Raw genomic sequence first — 25,294 nt, 5'->3', positions numbered from 1 at the left:
TGTCTGACTCTTTGCAACCCCATGGACTGTAGCCTGCCAGGCTCCTCCATCCATGGGATTTTCCAGGCAACAGTGCTGGAGTGGGTTGCCATTTCCTTCTCCAGGGGATCTTCCCGACCCAGGGATCGAACCCGGGTCTCCCACATTGCAGGCAGATGCTTTACCGTCTGAGCCACCAGGGAAGCCTATTTAACTATGTGAATATGTTGCTAATTCAAAAGTATATTTTTAAATAAAAAAATCTAATATTACTGACAAATTTTAATGTATACAGATGGCATGCTGATCCACTATCAGCAAAACTTCTGCTTTCCAGTTTATAGCGGTGATGACGGACTTAGACGGATGTGCAAAGGATGGCCATGCCATTTTCTAATGAGACATTAGGGACATCTTATTTTCTAATAAGACATTTTTGAATGAAAGGTGTAATCTAACTTGCTCTAATTATCTCTTAGAGATGTCCCCCTGGCCCCTTTGAGATGCTGATAGTCTTACTTTTGGATATAAACAATACAACTACACAGTGCAAGGAGGTTCCAATGTTGTGAATTTAGGGTGAAAGCTATTTAGGGAGGAACTAATACTACTACCCACATTTGAAAAAATGACTGAGGCAACATCTCGGTGGCTTGTGTAAGGACAACCAATAAATTACATAAAGAGAGACACATTAAAACTTAACCTTTTAAAAGCCCCCTCAAAACTGATATTTTTGTGGTTATACAATAGGATCCTTCTAAAAAATATTTAGATATGAGAGTTGGACCATAAAGAAGGATAAGTGCCAAAGAATTGTTGCTTTCTAACTGTGGTGCTGGAGAAGACTCTTGAGAGTCCTTGAACAGCAAGGAGATCAAATCATTCAATCCTAAAGGAAATCAACCCTGAATCTTCATTGGAAGGACTGATGCTGAAGCTTTGATGCTCCAGTCCTTTGGCTACCTGATGTGAACAGCTGACTCACTGGAAAAGACTCTGATGCTGGGAAAGATTGAGGGCAAGAGGAAAAGGGGATGACAGAGGACTGGATGGTTGGATGACATCACCAACTCAATGGACATGAGTCTGAACAAGCTCCAGGAGGTGGTGAAGGACAGGGAAGCCTGGCGTGCTGCAGTCCATGGGGTTCCCAATGAGTCAGACGTGACTGGGCGACTGAACAACGACAGCAGAAAAAAACATTTGTTCAAGTGTGCATGCATGTGTGCATGTGGGCATACACACAAAGAAAAAGACAGAAAATAAGTTTTTAGCTGTTTTAAAAGTTTTTTTTTGTTTCTTAGAGTATTTATGTTCTCTACATTGGTAGCCACAGGAGATGTAGACAGAGTAGATTCTGAAGCTGACCAATTTAACTTTTGCATCAATTTGATCATGAAATGTGTTATAAAACTGCTGGGTTTTCTTTATTCTTGCCAGTAGACATAATGATTATTTGTGAAGAATTTTCTTTCTTTGTTTTATTTCAAGTAGCACAGCTTTGTGGTTTGCAGTGATTACAAAGACTATACTCTGCGTTGTTTACAGCTTAAAAAAACCAAAATGAGAATTAAATTTAAGAAATTAGGTTAAATTTAATTACAAACAAGGAACCCACACAGCCTGCTCTTCCAAATGCTCCTCAGGGAATCTTCTGAGACAGAAAACTGTTTTTATCTTTGGGATCTAAAAGCAGAAATGACTTTGTCATTTCCCTGTGGTTCTTGGCTGAGACATTTTGGATCTTCGGTTTCCAGTGTTTAAATTTCTGCTTGTCTCTGGCTTTCTCTTTTTGAAATAGAGATTTATTGCAACGTAGAGGTATCTTGGGCACAGAACCACACAAAGATTGCTCAGCTTTGATGTAGAAGAATGAGTGTAAAACTGTTATTTTTCATTTTGTCTGCCTAGCATTCTTCAGAGGGAGAGAGAGAAGGGGAGAGAGGGAGAAGAAGGGAGGGCATTGGGCAGGGGGAGAGAGAGACAGAGGGTGGGAAGGAAGGAGGGAGAAGCAGCATCCTTCTATGGAATAGACATTTAGACAATGTAGCTTCTGGAGCTTTCTCAGCATTAAATGTTGAGAGCTGTAAGGGAAGTTGGAGGGACAAGTCAGTGTGGGTCTTCCTCTCTCTTTTAACCTACTCCTTGGCTCTTTTTTTCTTTTTTGTTCATGGAATTCTCCAGGCCGGAGTATTAGAGTGAGTAGCCATTCCCTTCTCCAGGGGATCTTCCTGACCCAGGGATCCAACCTGAGTCTCGCTCATTGCGGGCAGATTCTTTGCCATCTAAGCCACCAGGGAAGCCCCTTTGCAGGTCTAGTCTGTAAAATTCCCCTGCAACATGTATGAAAAGCTTCCCTCTCTTCCACCCCTCTCCCCTCCACCCCCTCCCCCTCCAGATCCAACCCACAATTTGAGAAGCATTGGTCTGGAGCCTGCTACATTGTATAGTCTAACTTTGAAAAGAGACTTGACATTTGTAAAGCTCTGGTTGTCTAAAATTCAGGGAGTGGCTGGGAAAGTGTCTGGCTCTGTTTGAGAGACTGTTCCCTTCAAAGGAATAGTCTGATGTCCAAGAGCACTCTGGGGTTCAAAGCGGAGGCAACATGAAACAATTGTAAACTAGTTTTTATAGCTTCTGTAAACAAAGAAATGGACATAAGAGGTCTAAAATGTTCTTTTAATCAGCAAGGAAATTGAAAAAAAATTATTTCCTAGGGAGGGAGGGTGAAGGAAAGAAGGGGACTACAAAGGAAATACAGTAAGGAAATTATTATCAGCAGTTAAATGTGAATTTTGAAATTAGATGAAATTAAAATAAAGTGAATGATATGTGGTAGCATGTACTTTTCTTGTCCTTTAAGGAACTGCTTGCGTTGTTTTTGGTTTTGTTAGTTTTTGTTTTTACATTGAGTTCATCCTAATATAAAGATTCCCATAAGCAAAGAGTTTCCCTGTTTTTCTTTCCTTAGATCGCTTAACTCTGCTAACTTCTAGAAAGCTTCATGCAGCCATTGTTACAGTTGCTTAGTAACAGGATTGTGAATAAAAACCGTACTCTCCTATGGAACCAGGTATTTAGTTTTAGATATTGAGATGTCATGACAGCCTGTAATTTCAGTTCAACTGCTTCCCCAAGTCCCCCACCCCTTCTTTCAAAAAATATGTTTTCTGCTGCTGCTAAGTCGCTTCAGTTGTGTCCGACTCTGTGCGACCCCATAGACAGCAGCCCACCAGGCTCCTCTGTCCATGGGATTCTCCAGGCAAGAACACTGGAGTGGGTTGCCATTTCCTCCTCCAATGCATGAAAGTGAAAAGTCAAAGTGAAGTCGCTCAGTCGTGTCCAACTCCTAGTGACCCCATGGACTGCAGCCCACCAGGCTCCTCTGTCCATGGGATTCTCCAGGATGTTAATGCTCTAGATAAAGTAGCACTTGATTTGTGTTCTCTTTTGTGCATTCAAACAGGAGAGGAACCTGTAATTTATGTGTTTTGGGGAAAAATAAAGTGCATTAAGGTGTGAGAGATGAAAGTCTATTTTCTGAGACTCCTTAAAGCTACTTTTTAGTAAATCTCAAATGAGATGTTTAAAATGCCCCTCGTGGGTCCTGGCTAAAGCTGCTGGATCCAGTGAGTCTTGGATCATGGACTGATGAAGGTGTAGTTTGGTTAAAAATGATTTTGAGAACTAATTGGAGTTAAGACTTAGGGCAATTTAATGAGGAAATTCTTGTCTCTCAGGGTCTTCTCCTTTGTTGATGACCCTGTTCCTTGGGAAACTTAATTGTTTTGTTATAAAGTAAGAAATGGTTCAATCCCTGGGTCGAGAAGATTCCCTGGAGGAGGAAATGGCAAGCCACTCCAGTATACATGCCTGGGAAATCCCACGGACAGAGGAGCCTGGCTGGCTAAATTCTATGGGATCATAAAAGAGCTGGACACGACTGAGTGTCTGAGTACTCATCAGTACTCAGGAAATGGTTAGCAACCGAGGAGACTACTGCATTCATACCTTGTATTATAGAAGCTTTTCTATATTATTTAGCTTTATTTTATTTGGCAGGAGAAGAACTAAAGAAGGATGCCTTTTTGAGGTTTCCCCAAGATTTGAGGAAGACAGTAGTGGTTAGCATGCTTATTTGCAGCCAGGGAGTCAGAGAATTTTTTGTGACTTTGAGATGGTTTATATCTACATTGGTGTCATTGCTCATTTAATTTTAACTCTTATCTGACAATGACATAATTCCTGGTTCAGGGCTACTTCCTCATCTTGTCTTTCAAGTATTCCTTAAGCCTTTTAACTTGTTTTCAGATGCTCTCCTTGCCTTTTTCAAATCCTTTTTTTCCTCTAAACTTACAGAATCTCTTTCAACTTGCAGCTCATAATCAGAAAAGTAATTCCAGCCACTTTCCTCATCTAGGACATTCTGCCCTATTTCTTGTTAAGTTAGCTGACCTGGTTGAAGGCTTTGTTTGTCAAAAAATCTTCCATTATAAGAGTCACGTGTTTATGCGAAGATGTTTTTAGGTGATTTTAAAAAAGTGACTACTGAAATACACGATACTTCTTTTATAATGGAAAAATGTTTCAGAAGAAATCAGGCTGTTTTCTGGTACTTAGAAGATAAATAAATATGTAGAACTTTCCGAAGCAAAATCTCAGTAACATTATATTACTTAAAACTTTTTTGAAAGAAATATCATTTTTTGTTATTTATTCAACCTTGGGTTTCCCAGAACTTTTAAAAATTTCTTACCTCTCTTCCTGGCTTTTTTTTCTCATATAATTTTATAACAAATACAGGAAATGACTTGATCATTAATCTAATGTTTAACACTTATTTGCTAGGACATACTGTACTTAAGGCTGACCACTTACCCTTTTGAGTTAAAAAAAGACTTGGCTACATTTGTACCATTTGCTTCCATGATACCCAGGGATGCTCTCTTTTGGAATGTTTGTATAATTCTCTTCAACACAAACTTTTGTTATGCTCATCCCTGGTCAAAAAATTAGTATGGGTACTTTCTTGCACCTTATATTTTGAATATTTTGAAAATAAAGAACCAAGCATTAATTGTAGTCTTTTCAAAAGGAGAGCGAGCATATGGTATTTATGTATGCTTACATACATAAGTACAGTGTTTAATGCTGTAATCAAGTAAACCCCAGACAAAGGAAACCTGAGACATGGTATTCATATACACAATAGTAATTATGCTATATTTACCTAGGGAAGAACAATTTTTATGGGTGGTTTTGATTAGTATAGTCTGTGCAGCTTGACCAAAAATGTTTTTTTCTTCTTTTTTTTTCTGGAATATTCAGCATCATTATTGACCTACACTCCCTTTTATGATGAGATCTGGGTTTAGCTCTTATGCCAGTGAACATTGAGCTTCCTTTTTAAAAAATTAAAAAAAAATACAGTTATTTATATTAGTTCCATCTGTACAGCAAAATGATTCAGTTATATATATATATTTTCTTTATTACAAGATATTGACTATGCTTCCCTGTGCTATACAGTAGGTCCTTATGGGTCTTATAAATAGTATTTTATAAATAGTAATATGCCTATGTTAATCCCAAACTCCTCATTTATCCCTACTGCCTCCTTTGGTAACCATAAGTTTGTTTTCTATGTCTGTGAGTCTATTTCTGTTTTGTAAAGAAATTCATTTATATGATTTTTTTTTTTTAGATTGCACATATAAGCAATATCATACATATATTTGTCTTTCTCTGGTTCACTTCACTTTGTTTGATAATCTGTAGGCCTATCATGTTGTAGCAGGTGGCATTATTTCATTCTTTAATAGTTGAATAATATTCCATTTATATATATGGATGGCATCTTTGTTATCCATTCATCTGTTCGTTGACACTTAGGTTGCTTCCATGTCTTAGCTATTGTAAATAGTGCTGCTGTGAACATGGGGGTGCATGTATCTTTTCAAATTATGTTTTTTTTTTCCCAGATAAATGCCCAAGAGTGATTGTTGGATCATATGGTAGCTCTATTTTTAGTTTCTTAAGGAACCTCCATACTCTTCTCCATAGTGGTTGTACCAATTTACATTCCTACCAACAAGGGTTCTTTTTTCAAACTGAGCTTCCTTTTTTTTTTTTGAGCTTCCTTTTTGCATTGTTTCTTGTCACTCTGCTTATAGCTCAAGCCTGAAGTTTTCTTTGCTCCCTCTTAGAGAGTTCATGGGGTTTCCCTGGTAGCTTAGCTGGTAAAGAGTCCGCCTATAATGCAGGAAACCCTGGGTCAGGAAGATCCCCTGGAGAAGGGATAGGCTACCCACTCCAGTATTCTTGGGGTTCCCTGGTGGCTCAGATGGTAAAGAATCTGCCTGCTATGCGGGAGACCTGAGTTCGATCCCAGGGTTGGGAAAACCTCCTGGAGGAGGGCCTGGCCACCCACTCCAGTATTCTTGCCTGGAGAAACCCCATGGATGGAGAAGCCTGGCGGACTGCAGTCCCTGGAGTCGCAAAGAATTGGACATGACTGAGCGACTAAGCACAGCAAAGCACAGAGGGTTCATGAGTCATTTCAACTTGTTTTGGTAGCTACCCAAGGAGGGACTTGTTCCAGTTGATCTTTACTAAAGGGCTTTTGGCAACAGGTTCTTGAGTGTGACAGGACTCTGTGGGCTACAAGTTACAGAAACTTGCTTGTAATCCTTCGAGCACAAAAGGGTGATTTTATCTTCCTAAAGAGGTATCCCATGGGACTTAAGAGGAATGTACCTGGGCTTCAGATGCAAATTAGAGACACAGGTTATGTATTTTTTCTCTCTTGCTGCAGACAGATTTCTCTGCTCCCTAGTTACAGGGCACCACCTGCCTCCTGGGCTGACATATCCGTAAGAGATAGCCAGACTGAGGTTGAAATTTCCTGACCACAGTTAACAGGTTTCCCACGACCAGCATGTTTGAGATGTTTGCTCCTGGACCAGTCAGTTCTGCCAAGGGCTGTGTAGTATTAGTTCTCTAGGAGTGCTGTAACAAATGACTACAAACTTAAAGCAACAGAAACTTGCTATTCCACAATTCTGAAGGCCAGAAACCCAAAACCAAGGTGTCATCAGGATTGGTTCCTTCTGGAGGCTGGGTGGCTCTGTTCCATGCCTCTTTCATGGCTTCTGGTGGCTGCTGGCAACCCTTCTGACTTTTCATGACCTTCTTCTCTGTGTGCTTCTGTGTTTCAAGTCTCTCTTTCCTGTCTCTGATAAGGACACCAGTCATTGGACTGAAGGCCTACCCAGGATGATTGCATCTCAAGATCCTTAGTTCCATCTGCAAAGACCTTATTTCCAAGTAAAGTTACATGCACAGGAACTGAGATTAGGACTTAGATGTACGTTTGCTTGCATGCTAAGTCCCTTCAGTCGTGTCTGACTCTTTGTGACCTATGGACTATAGCCCACCAGGATCCTCTGTCCCTGGGATTCTCCAGGCAAGAATACTAGAGTGGGTTGTCATTCCCTTCTTCAGGAGATCCTCCCCGACCCAGGAGGATCTGATCCTGCATCTCTTTATGTCTCCTGCATTGGCAGTTCTTTACCACTAGCGCCACCTGGGAAGATGACAATTTACCCTTTATTGGCTGTGTCTTTATTCTGTGAATATTTGTATGCTAGGATCCCTTCTATAGTAACCATATGAAGGGAGAAGGAGTGGTAATTCTCAAAACAGAGAGGACACTGGGACACTTACTGAAGATTGAACTTGGGGGAAAGCCATAACTTTGGAAATAGGTTATCTGTCAGCTTCTCAGCTCTAGCTTTGAAATATTATTGTATTTAAGCATAGGTAATGATATTCGATCTGTGTTGCTCCGACTGTAATAGAGGGAATAGCAATTGAGTGGATGGAGAGCAATTGTCAAAGATAACATAATTGTTTTGTTGTGATGGCAAGATGACACCATGTTTTCCATCATCTTCATCATTATAACCATCCTCTGGAATATTGTTTTGAAAGCATGTATTATCTCTCCAAACAGAGTAATATAGAAATAGCTGTTGACTTGGTTGCCAAGGGAAGGAAGGTAAAGGAAGGAATCTAGCTTGGAGCGTGCCACACACACATACACACGCACACACACAAACAAGAAAGTTTTAGAAAAAATAGGTGTTACAAAGAGGAACTCTTTGATTTTAAAAGCTTTGTATAGAAAATTTCAAAAATAAGTAGAATAGTGTTATGAACCCTCATATTCCTATTACTCAGCCTAACAACTTTTCACTCATGGCCAGTCCTGCTCCTCCATAATTCCCTCCTGCCATATTCTTTTGTATCAAATCCCAGATATTGTGTAATTTCTTCTGTAAATATTAAGTGTATATGTTTTTAAAAATAAAAACATTAGTAATATTATACCTGGATATGTGTTTGTGTGTGTGTGTGATTTTTAAATATCTAGCCAGTATTCAGTTTTCTAATTGCCTCATAATTTTTTTAAAGCAATTTGTTGGAATAACCATCCAAATAAGAGTTAGTTGTTATGTCTTTAATATCTCTCTTAACCTATAGGCTCTCTGCTTTGCATCTCTCCATCTCTCTCTGTCTCTTTCTTACATTTATTGAAAAAACTTGGTTGTTTGAAGTGATTCCCGCAGTGTGAATTTTGCTGACTGCTTCCGCATGGTGTACTTTAATTTATTTCTTTGTATTTCCTATAAATTTAAAAGTGTGCTCTAGAAATTTGATGAGATTTAAGTTCAAATTTTGTTGTTGAGGGGGAGTGTCAGAGGAGGGAAGACTTCTGCATAGATGGTAATCTGTTCTTCCATCCAAAGGGACATAACAGCCCATTGTTTTCTCTTTCGGTGATGTTAGCTGTCTGCGCTTAATGGCTAGATCAATTAATTCATTAGAAGTTTCAAAATAGTGAGTTTCTAATTCTTTTTTTTTTTTTTGCTTATTTGAAATATTGCTATAAAGAGAACTTTCCCCATATCTACTATCTAGTTACCCAGTAGTACAGTTTGTATAGGGAAGGTAAGATATCTACCTGATTTTTTTTTTATTAGCTAAACTTCAGAATATCAGTTTTTAAAAACATCCATCAGTGTTGAACAATTAGATTTTATTTTATAAAAATTACAATGAGCTCATGGATTTAAACATAATTGATGTTTTTCCATCCTCTGTCCCTTTTTAAAAAATTATATTTTGAACCTTTATTATCTTTTCACTATTTTGAGTTTATTTTAGACCCACTCTTTTAGAAGCAGCTTGAGAGAGAGACAAGGTAAAGGGAGAGGGAGGAAGAAATTTTATTAGTTTCAAAAGTCCTATTGCTACTTAATGATTTTCATATATAACAAATGAATTAAGAGGGAAGGGGGTGAAAAAAATAGCATCCTCCAAAGACCCCTTTCATCTGCTCCGATCTTAAGTCACAGGAACCATCTAATACTCGTAAGATTCTCTTAGGTGTTAATTTATAGTGTGGTGAACTTGTCTGCATGGTGGGCAGTCTTCAACATAGTAGTTAAATCTCTGTTGACTGTGCCGAATATTTCTTGCACTTTACTTATTCTGTCAGGAGTCTTACGTTGGTTTTAATGTTATAACGATGTGGCTTAAGATGTATTTTAAAATAAACATACAAAAAACTCCCAACAAAAAACCCCTGCCTCCCTTCCCCAAGGGTTACTTCATTGCTTGATAATGTAAAGGATATTATATTAATTTTATCTTCCCAGTATTTACGATTCCCTCATTTGCTAAGTGTACAATCCCAGAAAGGACTATAACCATAACTAGTAATATTATTCATGTTAGCCTATTTAGTAATAGACTAAGAACTTTGGGCTTCCCCAGTGGCTCAGCAGTAAAGAATCCACCTTCTGTGCAGGAGACGTGGGTTTGATCCCTGGATTGGGAAAGATCCCCTGGAGGAGGAAATGGTAACCCCCTCCAATATTCTTGCCTGGGAAATCCCATGGACAGAGGAGCCTGATGGGTTACAGTCCACAGGGTCGCAAAGAGTTGGACATGACTGAGCGACTGAGCATGCACACAAATAGTGAACTTTATAATTATATAGATATAAGATACTGTAATTTCAGTGTGCATATGTAAGATCACGTAATTATAGAACTAGAAATTACCTTCAGAGGTCACTTCTGAATCCAAGCAAGACAATACCTTAGCTGTCTTCCATCCATCCACCTATCCATGTACTAATTAAACATTTATTGAATATCTCTTGTATGCCTGTAGTAGGTGCTGTGAGATCACAGTGAGGAAAGCAGATGTAGTCATTGCACTCATGATGTTTTTCATTTAGAGAGAGATGCTGTAATCACACAGTTGTACAATTATATCTTCAACTGCATTCAGACAGAGTACCCTGTGCTCGTTGTGCCTTTAACGTGAGAGTTCAACCTTGTCGTGGAGGTCGAGGAAGGCTTCCCTGATGAAGTGACTCAACAGGAGACTGAGGCATGAATAAAATTTATTTCGGGAAATAGAAGAGGATAGACTTTTCCAGGTATAAGAAGTAGTGTGTGGCAGGTCCCTGTGGTGGGAGGGAGATGACTTCTTAGGAAGGCCTGAAGAATGCCAACATTATGCAGAGAGTGGTTTGAGATGAATCTGGGGATAAGGGTAGGAGTCAGACAATGCAGACCACGATGGCTGCTCTAGAGGATTTGGGTCTTTATCCTGAGTGCAGAGGGAGTCTGTTGAAGTGTTTTTATCTGCTGAGTATCAGTGATTACAAAAAGGCCATTCTGGCTGCAGTGTGAACATAACATTGAAAGTGCTGCCTTCTGGCTAGGCAGTTAGAGTGGTATAGGGAGCTGGGCTCAGGTGGCTGTTACTACAGTTCAGGTGAGGGGTGATGGCTGCTGCCTGGAGTTGAAGGGAAATGGATGGATTTGTGAGATATTTAGGGGATGAAGCATTTGAGGTGGATTGAATATTAGAACGATTGAAAGGAATATATCAAAGGTGATTCCTTGATTTCTGGCTTCCCTGACAGGTAGAGAGGAAACATTAAAAGACCAGGTGTGTGAGAAGAGCTTGAGTCTGGTTTTGGACATGTAGGATTTAAGGCACAATTTAGACCCCAAAGTGGGAATATCTAGTAGGCCGTTGGATAAGCCCTTTTTTGGTGGTGACATCCCCTGAACACATTGTACTATGAACAGGTTAGTTGTTATATCTAATCAGATCTCTTCTGCATTGATTAAAGTCTTCTCTTGTATTTTTAAAATAACTTTCTGTGTATCTCATACACAGCCAGCCTGCTTGTCTCAGGGTTAATTTCAGATCCTGATACTATTCTCAGAGGTCTATTCCTCAAATTAGCATGTTTTTATGTCGGTGCTAAACTGTGACTGAAGGCAGGTTCTCAATAAATGATACTGAGCTATTTCATTGTTTATTTAAATTTATGCTCATACTGTCTATCTTGCAGATGAGGTTTAATCTTCTATTTGTGTTCAGCGAGTCCCACCTCACCTTGAGATTATAAATTTCACCCCCGCTTTTTTCACTATTTAGGAAAATAGAAGTAATACGTACTTTTTTGAAAACTCAAGCAATGGTACTTGCAGCTAGTGAAAGTAGTAAGTGGTAAAATTTTTCCTTTTTATCATCTTCTCTCTTTTCTTCTTTTTAAAAGTTCACTTTCTTGTTGGGCCCTGGTAGAACTAGGAAGTGACAGTACTAGAAAGGCTTAGGGCGTGTAGGGTGGCTCAGAGGTTCCTCCAAATATTGATCTTTGTTTCCCCTAGAATATAGGGAAAGTTGTTGTTCAGTCCCTCAGTCATATCCAACTCTTTGCAACCCCATGGACTGCCGTATCCCAGGCTTCCCTGTCCTTCACCATCTCCTGGAACTTGCCCAAACTCATGTCCATTGAGTTGGCAATGCCATCCAACAATCTTGGGAAAGTTAGGGTGATCTGAAATCAGATCCAGGCACACAGGATCAGGGACCAGCTAATTCCAGCGAAACTGGAGCCCCATTTCTAGACCTATAGAAAAAGCCCATACTTTACATTCAGCCCCATACACTTCAAGTTTTTTCAAATTGGATATTCTATTCATATGTATAGTGTTCTAAAACTTGTTTTTTTCACTTAATATATGTTGGAACGTCTTTTCATAGATTTGTTTGCATATTAGCTGCAAACTACTTTATATGATTATATCATATTTTATGATATGATTTTGTATATGATTATATCTTATTTTCGGAGAAGGCGATGGCACCCCACTCCAGTACTTTTGCCTGGAAAATCCCATGGACGGAGGAGCCTGGTAGGCTGCAGTCCATGGGGTTGCTAGAGTCGCACACGACTGAGCGACTTCACTTTCACTTTTCACTTTCATGCATTGGAGAAGGAAATGGCAACCCACTCCAGTGTTCTTGCCTGGAGAATCCCAGGGACAGGGGAGCCTGGTGGGCTGCTGTCTATGGGGTCGCACAGAGTCGGACATGACTGAAGCAACTTAGCAGCAGCAGCAGCAGCATATCTTATTTTAAATATTTCTCCTTTGTCAAATGTAGTTTTCTTCTTCCGTTTCTTTAAGATAACAAATGGATCTTCTTTGGGGTATATGTAAGGGTATTTCTATATGATAGGTCATTTTTTGGGGGGTGTGCCTCAAGGCATTTGGAATCTTAGTTCCCTGACTAAGGGATCAAACCCAGGGTCCCTGGCAGTAAGAGTGTGGAGCCTTAACTACTGGACCACCAGGGAATTCCCATGATAGGTTTTTAGGAATGCAATTTATGGGGAAAAGACTGCATTTAAACTTTTAAATTGCCAAATTGCCCTCCATAAAGTCTGAACAAATGTATGCTCAACCTGAAAATACTTATTCTGCATTCACTCATCCACACTGGATATTATGAATCTTACTCTTCTGTGATCTGTTTATCTATATTCTCTGCTCACTTTTCTGTTATATGATTTGTTTCATTTTGTTGCTTATTTTTGTTTTGTGGATATTTGTCATATATGTAATATTTCATCTCAGTTTATCTCTCATGTTAATTTTATGTTTTCTTCCCCCCAAAACCCTTCCCCACTAACTTTGCTAAAGTGATCTGGAGTTTTTATGACAGGTCGTCTTCCTTTTTTTGTCTTTTTTACACTTTTCCCTCCAAAACCTCTCTTAACAGTCGCTTTAATCTTTATAGTGACATTTGAAAAATGATAAAGACTGGATTGTAAATTCTTCTGGTATTCATTCTGACCAAATTTTTTTTTTTTTCTCCACACTGAGTGGCTTGTGGCATCTTAGTTTCCTAACCAGGGATTGAACCCTCAGTGAAAGCACTGTGTCCTACCCATTAGACCACCAAGGAATTCCTTGGTGACCAAAGTTCTTTATATTTTGTGTCTTTTGATCTATTCAGTTCTTTCTTGTACTTTATCTTAAAAAAAAAAAGTTTTCTTGGTGTAATTCATTTATTAAAATCATTTTTATGAAGTGTACAATTCAGTGGGTTTTGGTATATTTACAAAATTATATAATCATTATATATTATCTTTTAACTGGAGAGCCTCTTTAAGAAAAACTTTCAGAGAATTATGTCTGAAAATTATTTCTTTTGTCTTCATACATTACACTTAGTCATTCTAGGAGGGTTAGATTTATTAAGTTATATAACCTTTCCCTCATAATTCCATGTGCATTGCTTCATTTAGCATTGCAGATGAGAAATCTTATGCCAAATTAGATATGATGTCAGTCTAATAGTCTTTATTTTACAGATTTTATTTTATAACTGAAAGTTCATAGGATTTTTTTTCCTCATCTTCGGATTTGGGAAATGTTAGCAATTAATTTTTTCAAGACTCTTGCCTAGCACTTGGTAGCCCTTTCAATTGAAGACTTTGAAATTTTCTTCTCTCCTTTCTTTGATTTTAGCTTCTCTAATGACTATGTTTTTTCTTTTATTATTTTGATTTTTAGCACTACCAAATTGTTGTAACATCTTTCTGCAGTCGTATAGAATTCAGTTACAGATTTTTAACTTATTGACTATGCCAAAGCCTTTGACTGTGTGGATCACAATAAACTGTGAAAGATTCTGAAAGAGATGGGAATACCAGACCACCTGACCTGCCTTTTGAGAAACCTGTATACAGGTCAGGAAGCAACAGTTAGAACTGGACATGAAACAACAGACTGGTTCCAAATAGGAAAAGGAGTTCATCAAGGCTGTATATTGTCACACTGCTTATTTAACTTATATGCAGAGTACATCATGAGAAACACTGGGCTGGAAGAAGCACAAGCTGGACTCAAGATTGCCGGGAGAAATATCAATAACCTCAGATATGCAGATGACACCACCCTTATGGTAGAAAGTGAAGAACTAAAGAGCCTCTTGATGAAAGTGAAAGAGGAGAGTGAAAAAGTTGGCTTACAGCTCAACATTCAGGAAACTAAGATCATGGCATCCTGTCCCATCACTTAATTAAAAGACACTTACTCCTTGGAAGGAAAGTTATGATCAATCTAGACAGCATATTAAAAAGCAGAGACATTACTTTGCCAGCAAAGGTCCGTCTACTCAAGGCTATGGTTTTTCCAATAGTCATGTATGGATGTGAGAGTTGGACTATAAAGAAAGCTGAACGCAGAAGAATTGATGCTTTTGAACTGTGGTGTTGGAGAAGACTCTGGAGAGACCCTTGGACTGCAAGGAGATCCAACCAGTACATCCTAAAGGAGATCAGTCCTGAATGTTCATTGGAAGGACTGATATTGAATCTGAAACTCCAGTGCTTTGGCCACCTGATGCGAAGAGCTGACTCATTTGCAAAAACCCTGATGCTGGGAAAGATTGAGGGCAGGAGGAGAAGGGGACAACAGAGGATAAGATGGTTGGATGATGTTGAGGCCAGCTCAAAAAGCAGGGTTTCCAAAAGCGCGATATGGCGAGAGAATGAGAAACGAGACACAAGAATTCAGAGAAAAGTGAGGATCAGGGGACCAACACCGCTCCAGTGTGAAGGGGCCAGAACTGAATCCAAGCAGCTTTATTAGACTTCCAGCCGTGAAGGAAAGAATATGCAGGGAATTAAACTGTAACTCATGTGGCCTTCGGGGCCAAAGAACAAAATGATCATTAACCATTGAGTAATTAGGAAACAGTAATCAATAACAAATCAGTAACTATGACTAATATTCTTATCTATAGATTTTCCACCGGATACATAAAACATGTGACTCTGAGACGCCAGTTGAGAAACAGTCTGGGGTCGGTTTTCTGACCCCAGGATCATATCTTGTTTTCAAGATTGTGAACTAACAGTTCCCTCTGGATTTGTTCCAAGAGTCTCATGCCTTATAGCATCCAGTTTATCAATAATTATAAATTCCTCTTGTGGCCCTTGCCAGGGCCTGCTTTTCTTTTATTCATCCTGTCTCCTACAGGATGGCATCACCGACTCAATGGACATGAGTTTGGGTGAACTCCAGGAGTTGGTGATGGACAGGGAGGCCTGGCATGCTGTGGTTCATGGGGTCGCAAATAGTCAGACACAACTGAGCGACTGAACTGAACTGAATTTTGTAACAACAGATCTCAGATGCAAAGTAACAATGGCTCGAAAACAAGAAAAAGAGGTTTTTATGAAGAAAGATGGAAAATGCTAGGATTTAGCCATTCATGACTTAACTGTAGTTAGTTTTAGGAATGTTCTAGGTTTTTGCATTCATGAACTCTGACACTTTTGTTTGCATAACCTTACAAAGGGAGAAACATTGCAATCTTAATGGTATAAGTATTAGATTGTTGATTTATTGCAAAAATAACCAGACACTTTGCTGACATACATTAATTTATTCTTTAAAACAATGCAAGATTGAGTTTATTATCATGATTCTAAGTTGCTCAGATGAGGATGTTGGCCTTAAGTGACTTGCTTGTAGGCATTAAGTGACTTGCCCAACATTTTCCAGTAAATTAGAATTAAAGCAGGAACTTAAATGAAAATCTGAAACCATCCATCCCTCTCAGCTCACTTGAAATATTTAAAAATTTAAGAAATTATTCAATTGAATTTAAGGCAACTATGTTACTACTTGAATGGATCTACACATGATTTATTGATGCCATCATCTTTCAATATTCATAATCTATTCATGTTACACTCTTGCTTAAAATATAGTACAGACTCAGTTATCCACATAGTAAAATCTCAGCCCACAAATAAAAGCAAGGTATAACATAAAGATTTTAAAAAGCTGAAAATTTACAGGTCACAGTGGTTCTTGGAAATGCCTTGAATTAAATGTACGTAGGATGTGTGTGCTTTCTGTGTGATTGTACTGTTTTCACAAAGAAGTAAGTGACCCCAGTTGGTTAAAAATCGTGTCCATTATCTATCTTCTCTTAAACTATTCATATGACAAATAAATCATTAGATAAGGAAAACCAATTTAGTTTTACATACCAAAAGGGATTATTTAATGAATTCATATTTCATGAAAGAAATTCAGCCAGAAATTCAATCAGTACTGATCATTTAATATGAGTACCCTTTAAACTCATCATTAGGCCCAGGGAGTGGTCTTATGAGGTTACTAGGTGAGGTCTAGACTTTTTCCATCTCCATTTCATCCATATATAAATGGGGTTATTTTTAGCTGAAATCAGCTTTAAAGCTTATCATCAGTTGCATAAACATTGAAGATGAGAAGACAAGGAAACTTCTGAACACACAGTGCTGCTCTCACCAAGGCAAAAAACCACAGTAGACCTCCGGTGATAGGTCTCAGTCAGACAGAGGGATCTGGAAGTGCTCACTGACTCAGTGATGATTAGAATTTGTCTGCTAAACATAGGTATAGACCGGAGATTTCATAGTCTTGTCGAAAATCTAGGCACTGGCTTAGGTCAGAGTTGTAGGGTTTTTGAAAGACTAACTTTCAAAAAGCAAGATTGTAGCACTGAGGCCTGATGAGTTAGCTTTAGCCAATTTGCATATTTGGAGGAATTGAATACCCCTGAAGCTCCAAGGAGCTTCTGTGTGACTGAGGTCAGACCTTCACACCCAGAATATGTTCTTGATAAACCAGTGATAAAGTCGGTTGCAATCTCCATGCTGAAAGATCTCTAGATCTTGGTGAAGGAAAGTAAGCAGAGTTGTGAAGAGCTGGAGCATAGACTGGAAAATACCGTTTCTTAAAGTCCAGGGTCCTTAGCTGCAGGATGGGTCTCATTCTGTAAAAGTGAATGGTGTGAGGAATTGTAAAGAAAGAATTTATTCTGAATGTTTGCATGTTAAGATATCTTCTTCCTAAGCTTTAGAGTAAGAGGGCTCTAGAAACTCAAGAGTGTCAACGGAGAAGGCTCCTGGAAGAATCTGAGCACTCATGAGGGAAGAACATTAAGACAGAACCCCTGTTCCCAAGGGGGTGCCATGCCATCAGACCTTTCTAAGACAACTGTACTTCCCACTAGTTTTTTAAAAATGTACTTTTTAATTTTCACTGAGTCACAGTGGGATTCACTGGCCATATTTTTAGTGAAAGCAAAGTGGAGTTGACGTAACACCAATATAGGGTATGTGAGAAAAGTGAACCTCGGTTTGACATACAGCAAGGAACACACAGGAGAGAATCTTAGGGAACAGGCTTATGCAGTGTTGAGACATCGCTCTTCACCAGAGGATCCACATAGGAGAGAAACCATGTTTGTGTGCTGCCTGTCACAAAACACTCATTCATGAATGTACACTGCATGGTCATAAGAGGAGCCACATGGGAAAGAAAACATACGGTTGTGTAGATTGTGGGAAATGCTTCAACTGCAAGAAAAGCCTCACTGCTCACCAAAGAATCTACTTAGGAAACAAACCATAAGTGTCTTTAGCAGTACTGTGAAATAGAAATATATTCTGAGCCACAAGTGTGAACCACATATATAATTCAAAATTTTCCTAGTAGCCACATTAAAAAGAAACCAGTGGTGTTAACTTTAATAATCTATTTTGTGTAACCTCATATATCAAAAATATGTATACAATCAAGATGTAATCAATATAAAAATCTACATATGATATTTTACAGTATTTTTGTGTTCTCAGTCTTTTTATTTAAATTATATTTTATTCCTCTTATTTATTTTTATCTTTGCGGGGTCTTCTTTGATGTGTGGGCTTTCTCTAGTTGCCACGAGTGAGGGCTACTTTTCTTGCTGGGCTTGGGCTTCCCACTGCAATGGCTTCTCTTATTGTGGTGCACGGGCTTAGTTGCTCTGTGGCATATGGGATCTTCCTGGACCAGGGATCAAACTCATGACTCCCACATTGGCAGGAGGTTTTTAACCACTGGATCACCAGGCAAGTCCCTACGTCTTTAAAATGCTGCAGGTATTTTACACTACAGCACATCCCAGTGCGGATTAGCCATGTTACACGTGCTCAGTAGCCTGTGTGCCCATTGGCTGCTGTATTGGAGAGCATGGCCAAACGGTTTACCAGTTGTAAAACTTTAAATGCCATCAAAGAGTACACTAAATAACATCTCACTTAATTGCCCGAAATGACTTTTATTATTAAGTCCAGGTCTTGTCCTAGCCCTATGGTAAAGTTACCAGTGATTTCTAGATAATAATGACATAATGCGTGTTAAGCACTTAAGAGAGTACTTAACTTACAATAGATGCTCCATAATTATTAACAGTTATGATTTTTAAAATATTGGGTTTTTTTTCATTTACCAAATAATCTGTATTTCTAAGATTTCTTTCTCATTCCCAGGGAGAATCTTACTTTAAAGAGATCAGGGTAATTTGTGACAGTGTGGATGAACCTGGAAGGCATTGTGCTAAGTGAAATAACCCAGACAGAGGAAGATAAATACCATATGGTACCACTTATATGTGGAATCTAAAAAAAGAAATTGAACAGATAGAAGCAGAGAGTAGAATGGTGGTTGCCAGGGGCAGGTAGGAGAAATGGGGAGATGCTGGTCGAAAGATACAAGCTTCCAGTTATGATTAAGTTCTGAGGATCTAATGTACAGCATAGTAACTAAAGTCAACAATGTTGTATTGTGTACTTGAAATTTGCTAAGAGTATTTAGCATTTTATCCAAAAAAATGAAAACTAAAAAGTAACTATGTGAGGTGATATATGTGTTAATTAACTTGATTTTGGCAACCATTTTAAAATGCACACGTAAATCATTTTGTACACATTATATTACAGTTGTTTTTGTTAGTTTTACCTCACGAAAGCTGAAATAAAATCCTATTTAATAGTTAGAAAACATTAGTAACAGGAAAAAAATTTAAAAAGCAGGCCATTTTTTCTGATTTATTATCTTGCTGCTTCTCACAGAGAATAAGGAGAAAACTTAAATTTCTCTTCCCTGCTCCCATTAGCTTTGTTTTAATGGGGGTTATTTGCTCTGATTGGTCCCCTGGCCCACTTTTTTTTTTTAGTGGCCATTCCATTTCATCTGTCTCGTTATTTTTCATGGTCTGCTAATATTTATAAATGAAGGACTTGATTATTCAGTGTGGGTAATTGATGTGGTCACTGCCTGCAATTATGTGGGCTGATGTTTACTTTTCCCTGATTGATTTCCCCCCGGTATATGCAGTGAGGTGATAGATAGGTTGGTAGTTTGATTCTTTGGCTTCACTTCTCCTTCATTGTGTTGAATGGGAGCTTGTAGGCCTCTCGGCTATGCTATGGGATAAGCTAGGTGGATGTGGATGGCTACTGTTCAGTGTGGGTGGCAAGTGTTCAACTATCAAAAGTGGTAGGATTAAGTACCTGAGTAGACTGTTCACTTTATAACATTTGACATGCTATTATATTTCTTTACAGAAATACACATGGCTTGATAAAAGCCCTTATGAAACTATTACAAATGCAAGCTGTTAAGGAAGGACACAGCGGGGAGAAGAATATTCAGGATATATATAATATTAGGTAAGCCTTTTCTCCTTTCTTTTGAAACTTTTGTTTTTAGTGAATTGTTAAATGTTATGAATTAAGACATGCTAATTCATTAAGAATTAGTTATTGAAGTTCACAGAGACTGTGAGTCTTAACCTCTCAGGAAGTTAGTATTTCCAACATTCAGGATTGAGATAGAATTGACTACCGTATGCTGAGTATCATCACTGTGGCTTTCAGCTTGCTTCCTTGGAATTGGAATCTTTTGTCCAAAATTCAAGTCATTCATTTTGATCTGGGATATAGAATCATTTTCCCAATGCTGTGAAAACTGAAGAGTTCATTGAACAAATGTATTAAAAGCAGGAAAATAAACTTCCTCACTATAGAAAGTAACAGGACTATGCTATGCTATGCTAAGTCACTTCAGTCGTGTCCGACTCTGTGCGACCCCATAGATGGCAGCCCACCAGGCTCCCCCATCCCTGGGATTCTCCAGGCAAGAACACTGGAGTGGGTTGCCATTTCCTTCTCCAATGCATGAAAGTGAAGAGAGAAAGTGAAGGCGCTCAGTCGTGTCTGACTCTTAGCGACCCCATGGACTGCAGCCTACCAGGCTCCTCCGTCCATGGGATTTTCCAGGCAAGAGTACTGGAGTGGGGTGCCATAGCCTTCTCTGATATATATATATATATTACTGCAATAGTTCCAGTGAAATGCATTGAATTTTATGGGAGAGTTTGGGCAAGGGAAGGCATACTTACTTGTGAAGGTGACCTTAACCATTGCGTTGAAGGTCCTAGAAAGTCATTTCATAAGAGAGGGGCTCCCACTTAGTAGAGGATGCCAGAAGATGTCCCATAATCAGTGTATATTGTCCTGGAAAATCTGTTCAGTGATGCATCTAGAATATACCTTTTATAAAGAATGAACCCATGGCACCCTAAACAAGGGCACTGGTTCTGGGGGAAAATGACTTCCATAGGCTGTGGTGATCCAGTAGGGAGAGTAGACCATACTTGGGAATTGTCATTGGCTTGAGCGTATAAAACCTGCAGTTTCAAGCATTTGACACCACTGCTATCAGAAGCCGTGAGTGCCTCTCCTGATATATAGTGCCTGTTACTTACATACATGTATAGTACTTTCCTTTTGATAGTAAGTAAACAGTGTCTCATATATTACAGTGATCTTTCCTGTTAGTTTAGTGCTACTTACCATCTCCTTTATTTTTATGAGCATATTATCGAGTTTCTTAAGTCGCTTTTTAAAAACAAGGTCAGATTTGCATTTTATATATTTTTTGTTAACATTTGTTTTTTAAATCATTTGTTTGTCTGCACTGGATCTTAATTGTGGCACGTGGGATCTGCCTTGCATCATGTGGGATATTTCATTGTGGTGCTTGGACTCTGTATTTGTGGCGCTGGGGCTCTGTAGTTGCGTCACTGGACTCTCTAGTTGTGGCGTGGGCTTAGTTACCCCACAGCATGTGGGATCTTGGTTCCTCAATGAGGGATTGAACCCATGTTCCCTGCATTGCAGGGCAGACTGTTAACTATGAACCACCAGGGAAGTCCCCTTAACATGTTTTTTGAATGTTTTCAAAAATATAGAACAATTGGAAGAATGTAGTACAATGAATTAGTTAATTCATTGTTAACTTAGTAGTTAACTCATTAATTTTAAGTTGGGGAAGCAAAAGGAAAATTATTTATTTGAAAATACTCTGAAAACTGGGTGTGAAGGGTAAACTTTTCCAAATTGATAAATACGCTTTTCTTTTAAAAATATACATTACCTTAACCAGGATTGAACCTAAGGAGTAAATGAGCAGGACTTAATGTTTCTAGATGGGTCATACAAGCATTTGTGTTCTCTCTTTTTTTTTTAATGCTCTTTTTTTTTAAATTTAAATTTATTTATTTTAATAGGAGGTTAATTACTTTACAATATTGTATTGGTTTTGCCATACATCAACATGAATCCACCACGGGTGTACACGTGCTCCCCATCCTGAACCCCCCTCCCACCTCCCTCCCCGTACCATCCCTCTGGGTCATCCCAGTGCACCAGCCCCAAGGGGATGATTTGGGAGAATGGCACTGAAACATGTATAATATCATATAAGAACTGAATCGCCAGTCCAGGTTCGATGCAGGATACAGGATGTCTGGGGCTGTGTTCTCTTTTTTTGAAAGAGGTTCACACTCTTGGGGCAGAGTTCCAGGATAGGAAATAATTCCACTTCATCGTTATTCAGGAGGAGTTATTTACTTATTTTAAAATAGGAAAGCTACTGGAGTTCTAAAATTTTATTTAACAGTTTTATTGAAATACAATTCACATACTGTACTGTACAACTGATCTGTTTAAAGTATACAATTCAATGATTTTTAGTATATTCATGTAGTCATACAATCATTGCCATAATCAATTTTAGGACATTTTCATCATTTCCTCAAATTCCTCACCCGTTAACCATAGCTCTATCAACCTAGAGCTACCCAATTAAGTATTTTTAATTTCATTGTTTCTCAACACTGGCTATTCATGAGAACCACCTTTTGCTGTTGTTGTTCAGTCACTAAGTCTGGGTATGCCTAAAACCAGATGAACATAGGACAATGAAATACCCTAGACCAACTGAATCAGAGTCAGAAAAGTCCCAGGTGATTCTGATCAACAGTGAGTATAAGATGGTGTGTTAGCAGCTCTCTACCATTCATCACCTGAGACGTTGTTGAATGCCAGATTCTGTTTCCTTAGACCTAACATGGGCTCAGTATTCTGGTCTAACAAGCTCCCAGGTGATGCTGATACTGCTGTTTCCCTACCATACTTGAAGTAGCAGAGCTTTGAGCAGCATTAGCAGTTCCTGGGAGCTTGTTAGGAATGTGGAATCTCGGACCCCGTCTCAGACTACCTGAATCAGAGCTTGCATTCTGGTGAGATTTTCCAGGTGGATCATAGCCATCTTAGTTTTTTTGATGATGATTTAAGGACATTTTTAGTCATGCAGAATAATTATATTTTCACACTGATTGTGCTCCCTGTGAGTGAGTGCTAAACTTTGTTACCTGTAATGTTTCACCTGCTTTCTATTCATAGTTTATTTTCTCCAGTAGTTGGCTCTTTTAGCCATAGGCTTGTTCTTAGAAGACAATAGATGCAAGGTGTGGATCGGGAGCCTTGTTTGAAGAACTGAAATCATACTGGATATATAAGGATTGTGTGTAGAGTGGTGGCACATTAAGAGGTCCAGAATCAATCACTTGAGTTGGCATAATCCAGTAATGTTTATGGAGGGCCCTCGTGTGAATGGCTGTTTGGCACTATAAATCAGTAGAGTGTAATTGAGTGTGTAAGAACCTGAGGTTCCTCCACGGGGGATTCTGGATGGCAGAAACACAGGAGAGGTGAGCCTGAAGAGCAGATTTCCCTCAGGAGAGCTATGATTACCTGAGTCAATCATAAAATTGTCATGCTGTTTTAGAATCTTGTATGCCACGTGTTGGTGAGCAATATCGTCCAGCCTTGGAGAGAAAACTGATGAGCTGTGTGTGAAAACATAAAAAGGGTATGAGGAGCTTAGAACTCCACTGAAAGGTTTTCCTTGGTTATGTTGTAGGTTTGATCTAAAATGGAAGTAGTATGACAAGTAATTGTAAGCTTTCTAGGCAGGAAACTCAACTCTAATTTTATGGTATTAAGGACTCTGCTAGTATACTGTTGGGATTTTCTTTTTGTCCTAATAGCTAATTAACTTGCAGTATAGTAAAACAGAATATTGGTCATCTTATTTTTTATTAAAACTTTTAAAAAATTGAGAAAATATTAGTTTGTATTACTGTTTCATGTGTACAACCTTATATTTTGACCTCCATATATGCTACAGCACGCTGCTGCTGCTAAGTCACTTCAGTCGTGTCTGACTCTGTATGACCCCATAGACGGCAGCCCACCAGGCTCCCCCGTCCCTGGGATTCTCTAGGCAAGAACACTGGAGTGGATTGCCATTTCCTTCTCCAATGCATGAAAGTGAAAAGTGAAAGGGGAGTCGCTCAGTCATGTCCGACTCTTTACGACCCCATGGACTGCAGCCCACCAGGCTCCTCCGTCCATGGGATTTTCCAGGCAAGAGTACTGGAGTGGGGTGCCATTGCCTTCTCCGACGCTACAGCACCCTTACCACCAAATGCTTAGTTTCCATCTGTTACCATAGAGTTGACCTCATTTACCCGTTTTGCCTTACCCCTACTGCTCTTCCCCTCTGGTAATCACTTAGCCTGTTCTCTGTATCTATGTGTTTGTTTTTGGTTGGTTTGTTTGTTTATTTTTAATATTCCAAATGTGAGCGAAATCATATTGTATTTGTCTTTCTCTGTTGGACTTATTTCACTTAGCATATTACCCTCAGTGTCCATCCATGTGTTGTAAATGGGAGGATTTCATCTTTTTTATGGCTCGGTCGTATTCCATTGTGCGTATATACCACGTCTTCTTTGTCCATACATCTATCAATGACACTTAGGGTATTTCCATATCTTGGATGTTGTAAATAATGCTGTGATAAACATTTGGGTGCAGAAGTAATGAAACACAACCCTTTGGGTGTTTGGTATTTCTCCTGGGCCAGTTCAGTTTAGTAACTCAGTTGTGTCCAGCTCTTTGCGACCCCATGGACTGCAGCACTCCAGGCTTCCCTGTCTTCTCCAACATCACAGTTCAAAAGCATCAATTCTTCAGTGCTCAGCTTTCTTTATAGTCCAACTGTCACATCCATACATGACTACTGGAAAAACCATAGCTTTGTTGGCAATGTCTCTGCTTTTTAATATGCTGCCTAGGTTTGTCATACCTTTTCTTCCAAGGAGTAAGCGTCTTTTAATATCATGGCTGAAGTGATTTTCAGTTCAGTTCAGTCGCTAAGTCGTGTCCGACTCTTCGCGACCCCATGAATCGCAGCACGCCAGGCCTCCCTGTCCATCACCAACTCCTGGAGTTTACCCAAACTCATGTCCATCGAGTCGGTGATGCCATCCAGCCATCTCATCCTTTGTCGTTCCCTTCTTTTCCTGTCCCCAATCCCTCTCAGCATCAGGGTCTTTTCCAATGAGTCAACTCTTTGCATGAGGTGGCCATAGTATTGGAGTTTCAGCTTCAGCATCAGTCCTTCCAATGAACACTCAGGACTGATCTCCTTTAGGATGGACTGGTTGAATCTCCTTGCAGTCCAAGGGACTTTCAAGAGTCTTCTCCAACACCACAGTTCAAAAGCATCAATTCTTCGGTGCTCAACTTCTCACAGTCCGACTCTCACATCCATACATGACCACTGGAAAAACCATAGCCTGATTTTAGAGCCCCCCAAAATAAAGTCTGTCACTGTTTCCATTGTTTCCC

At 39.1% G+C, this 25,294-nt stretch overlaps 1 protein-coding gene across 2 annotated transcripts in view; it reads left to right on the top strand.

Annotated features, from left to right (window-relative positions):
* The window catches only part of FOCAD (focadhesin), a 302,861-nt gene that overhangs the window by 34,056 nt on the left and 243,511 nt on the right, over positions 1–25,294 (top strand). For both annotated transcript variants that reach the window (XM_061425184.1, XM_061425185.1), the window contains one exon: positions 19,817–19,921. In XM_061425184.1, the coding sequence (XP_061281168.1) occupies positions 19,817–19,921 (105 nt within the window). The remainder of the gene's footprint in view (positions 1–19,816; positions 19,922–25,294) is intronic.

This window comes from Bos javanicus, chromosome 8 (assembly GCF_032452875.1).
Source record: "Bos javanicus breed banteng chromosome 8, ARS-OSU_banteng_1.0, whole genome shotgun sequence".
NCBI classification, from domain to species: domain Eukaryota; kingdom Metazoa; phylum Chordata; class Mammalia; order Artiodactyla; family Bovidae; genus Bos; species Bos javanicus.
Note: the sequence above shows the minus strand (reverse complement) of the source record. Positions and strands in the feature narration are given on the sequence as shown.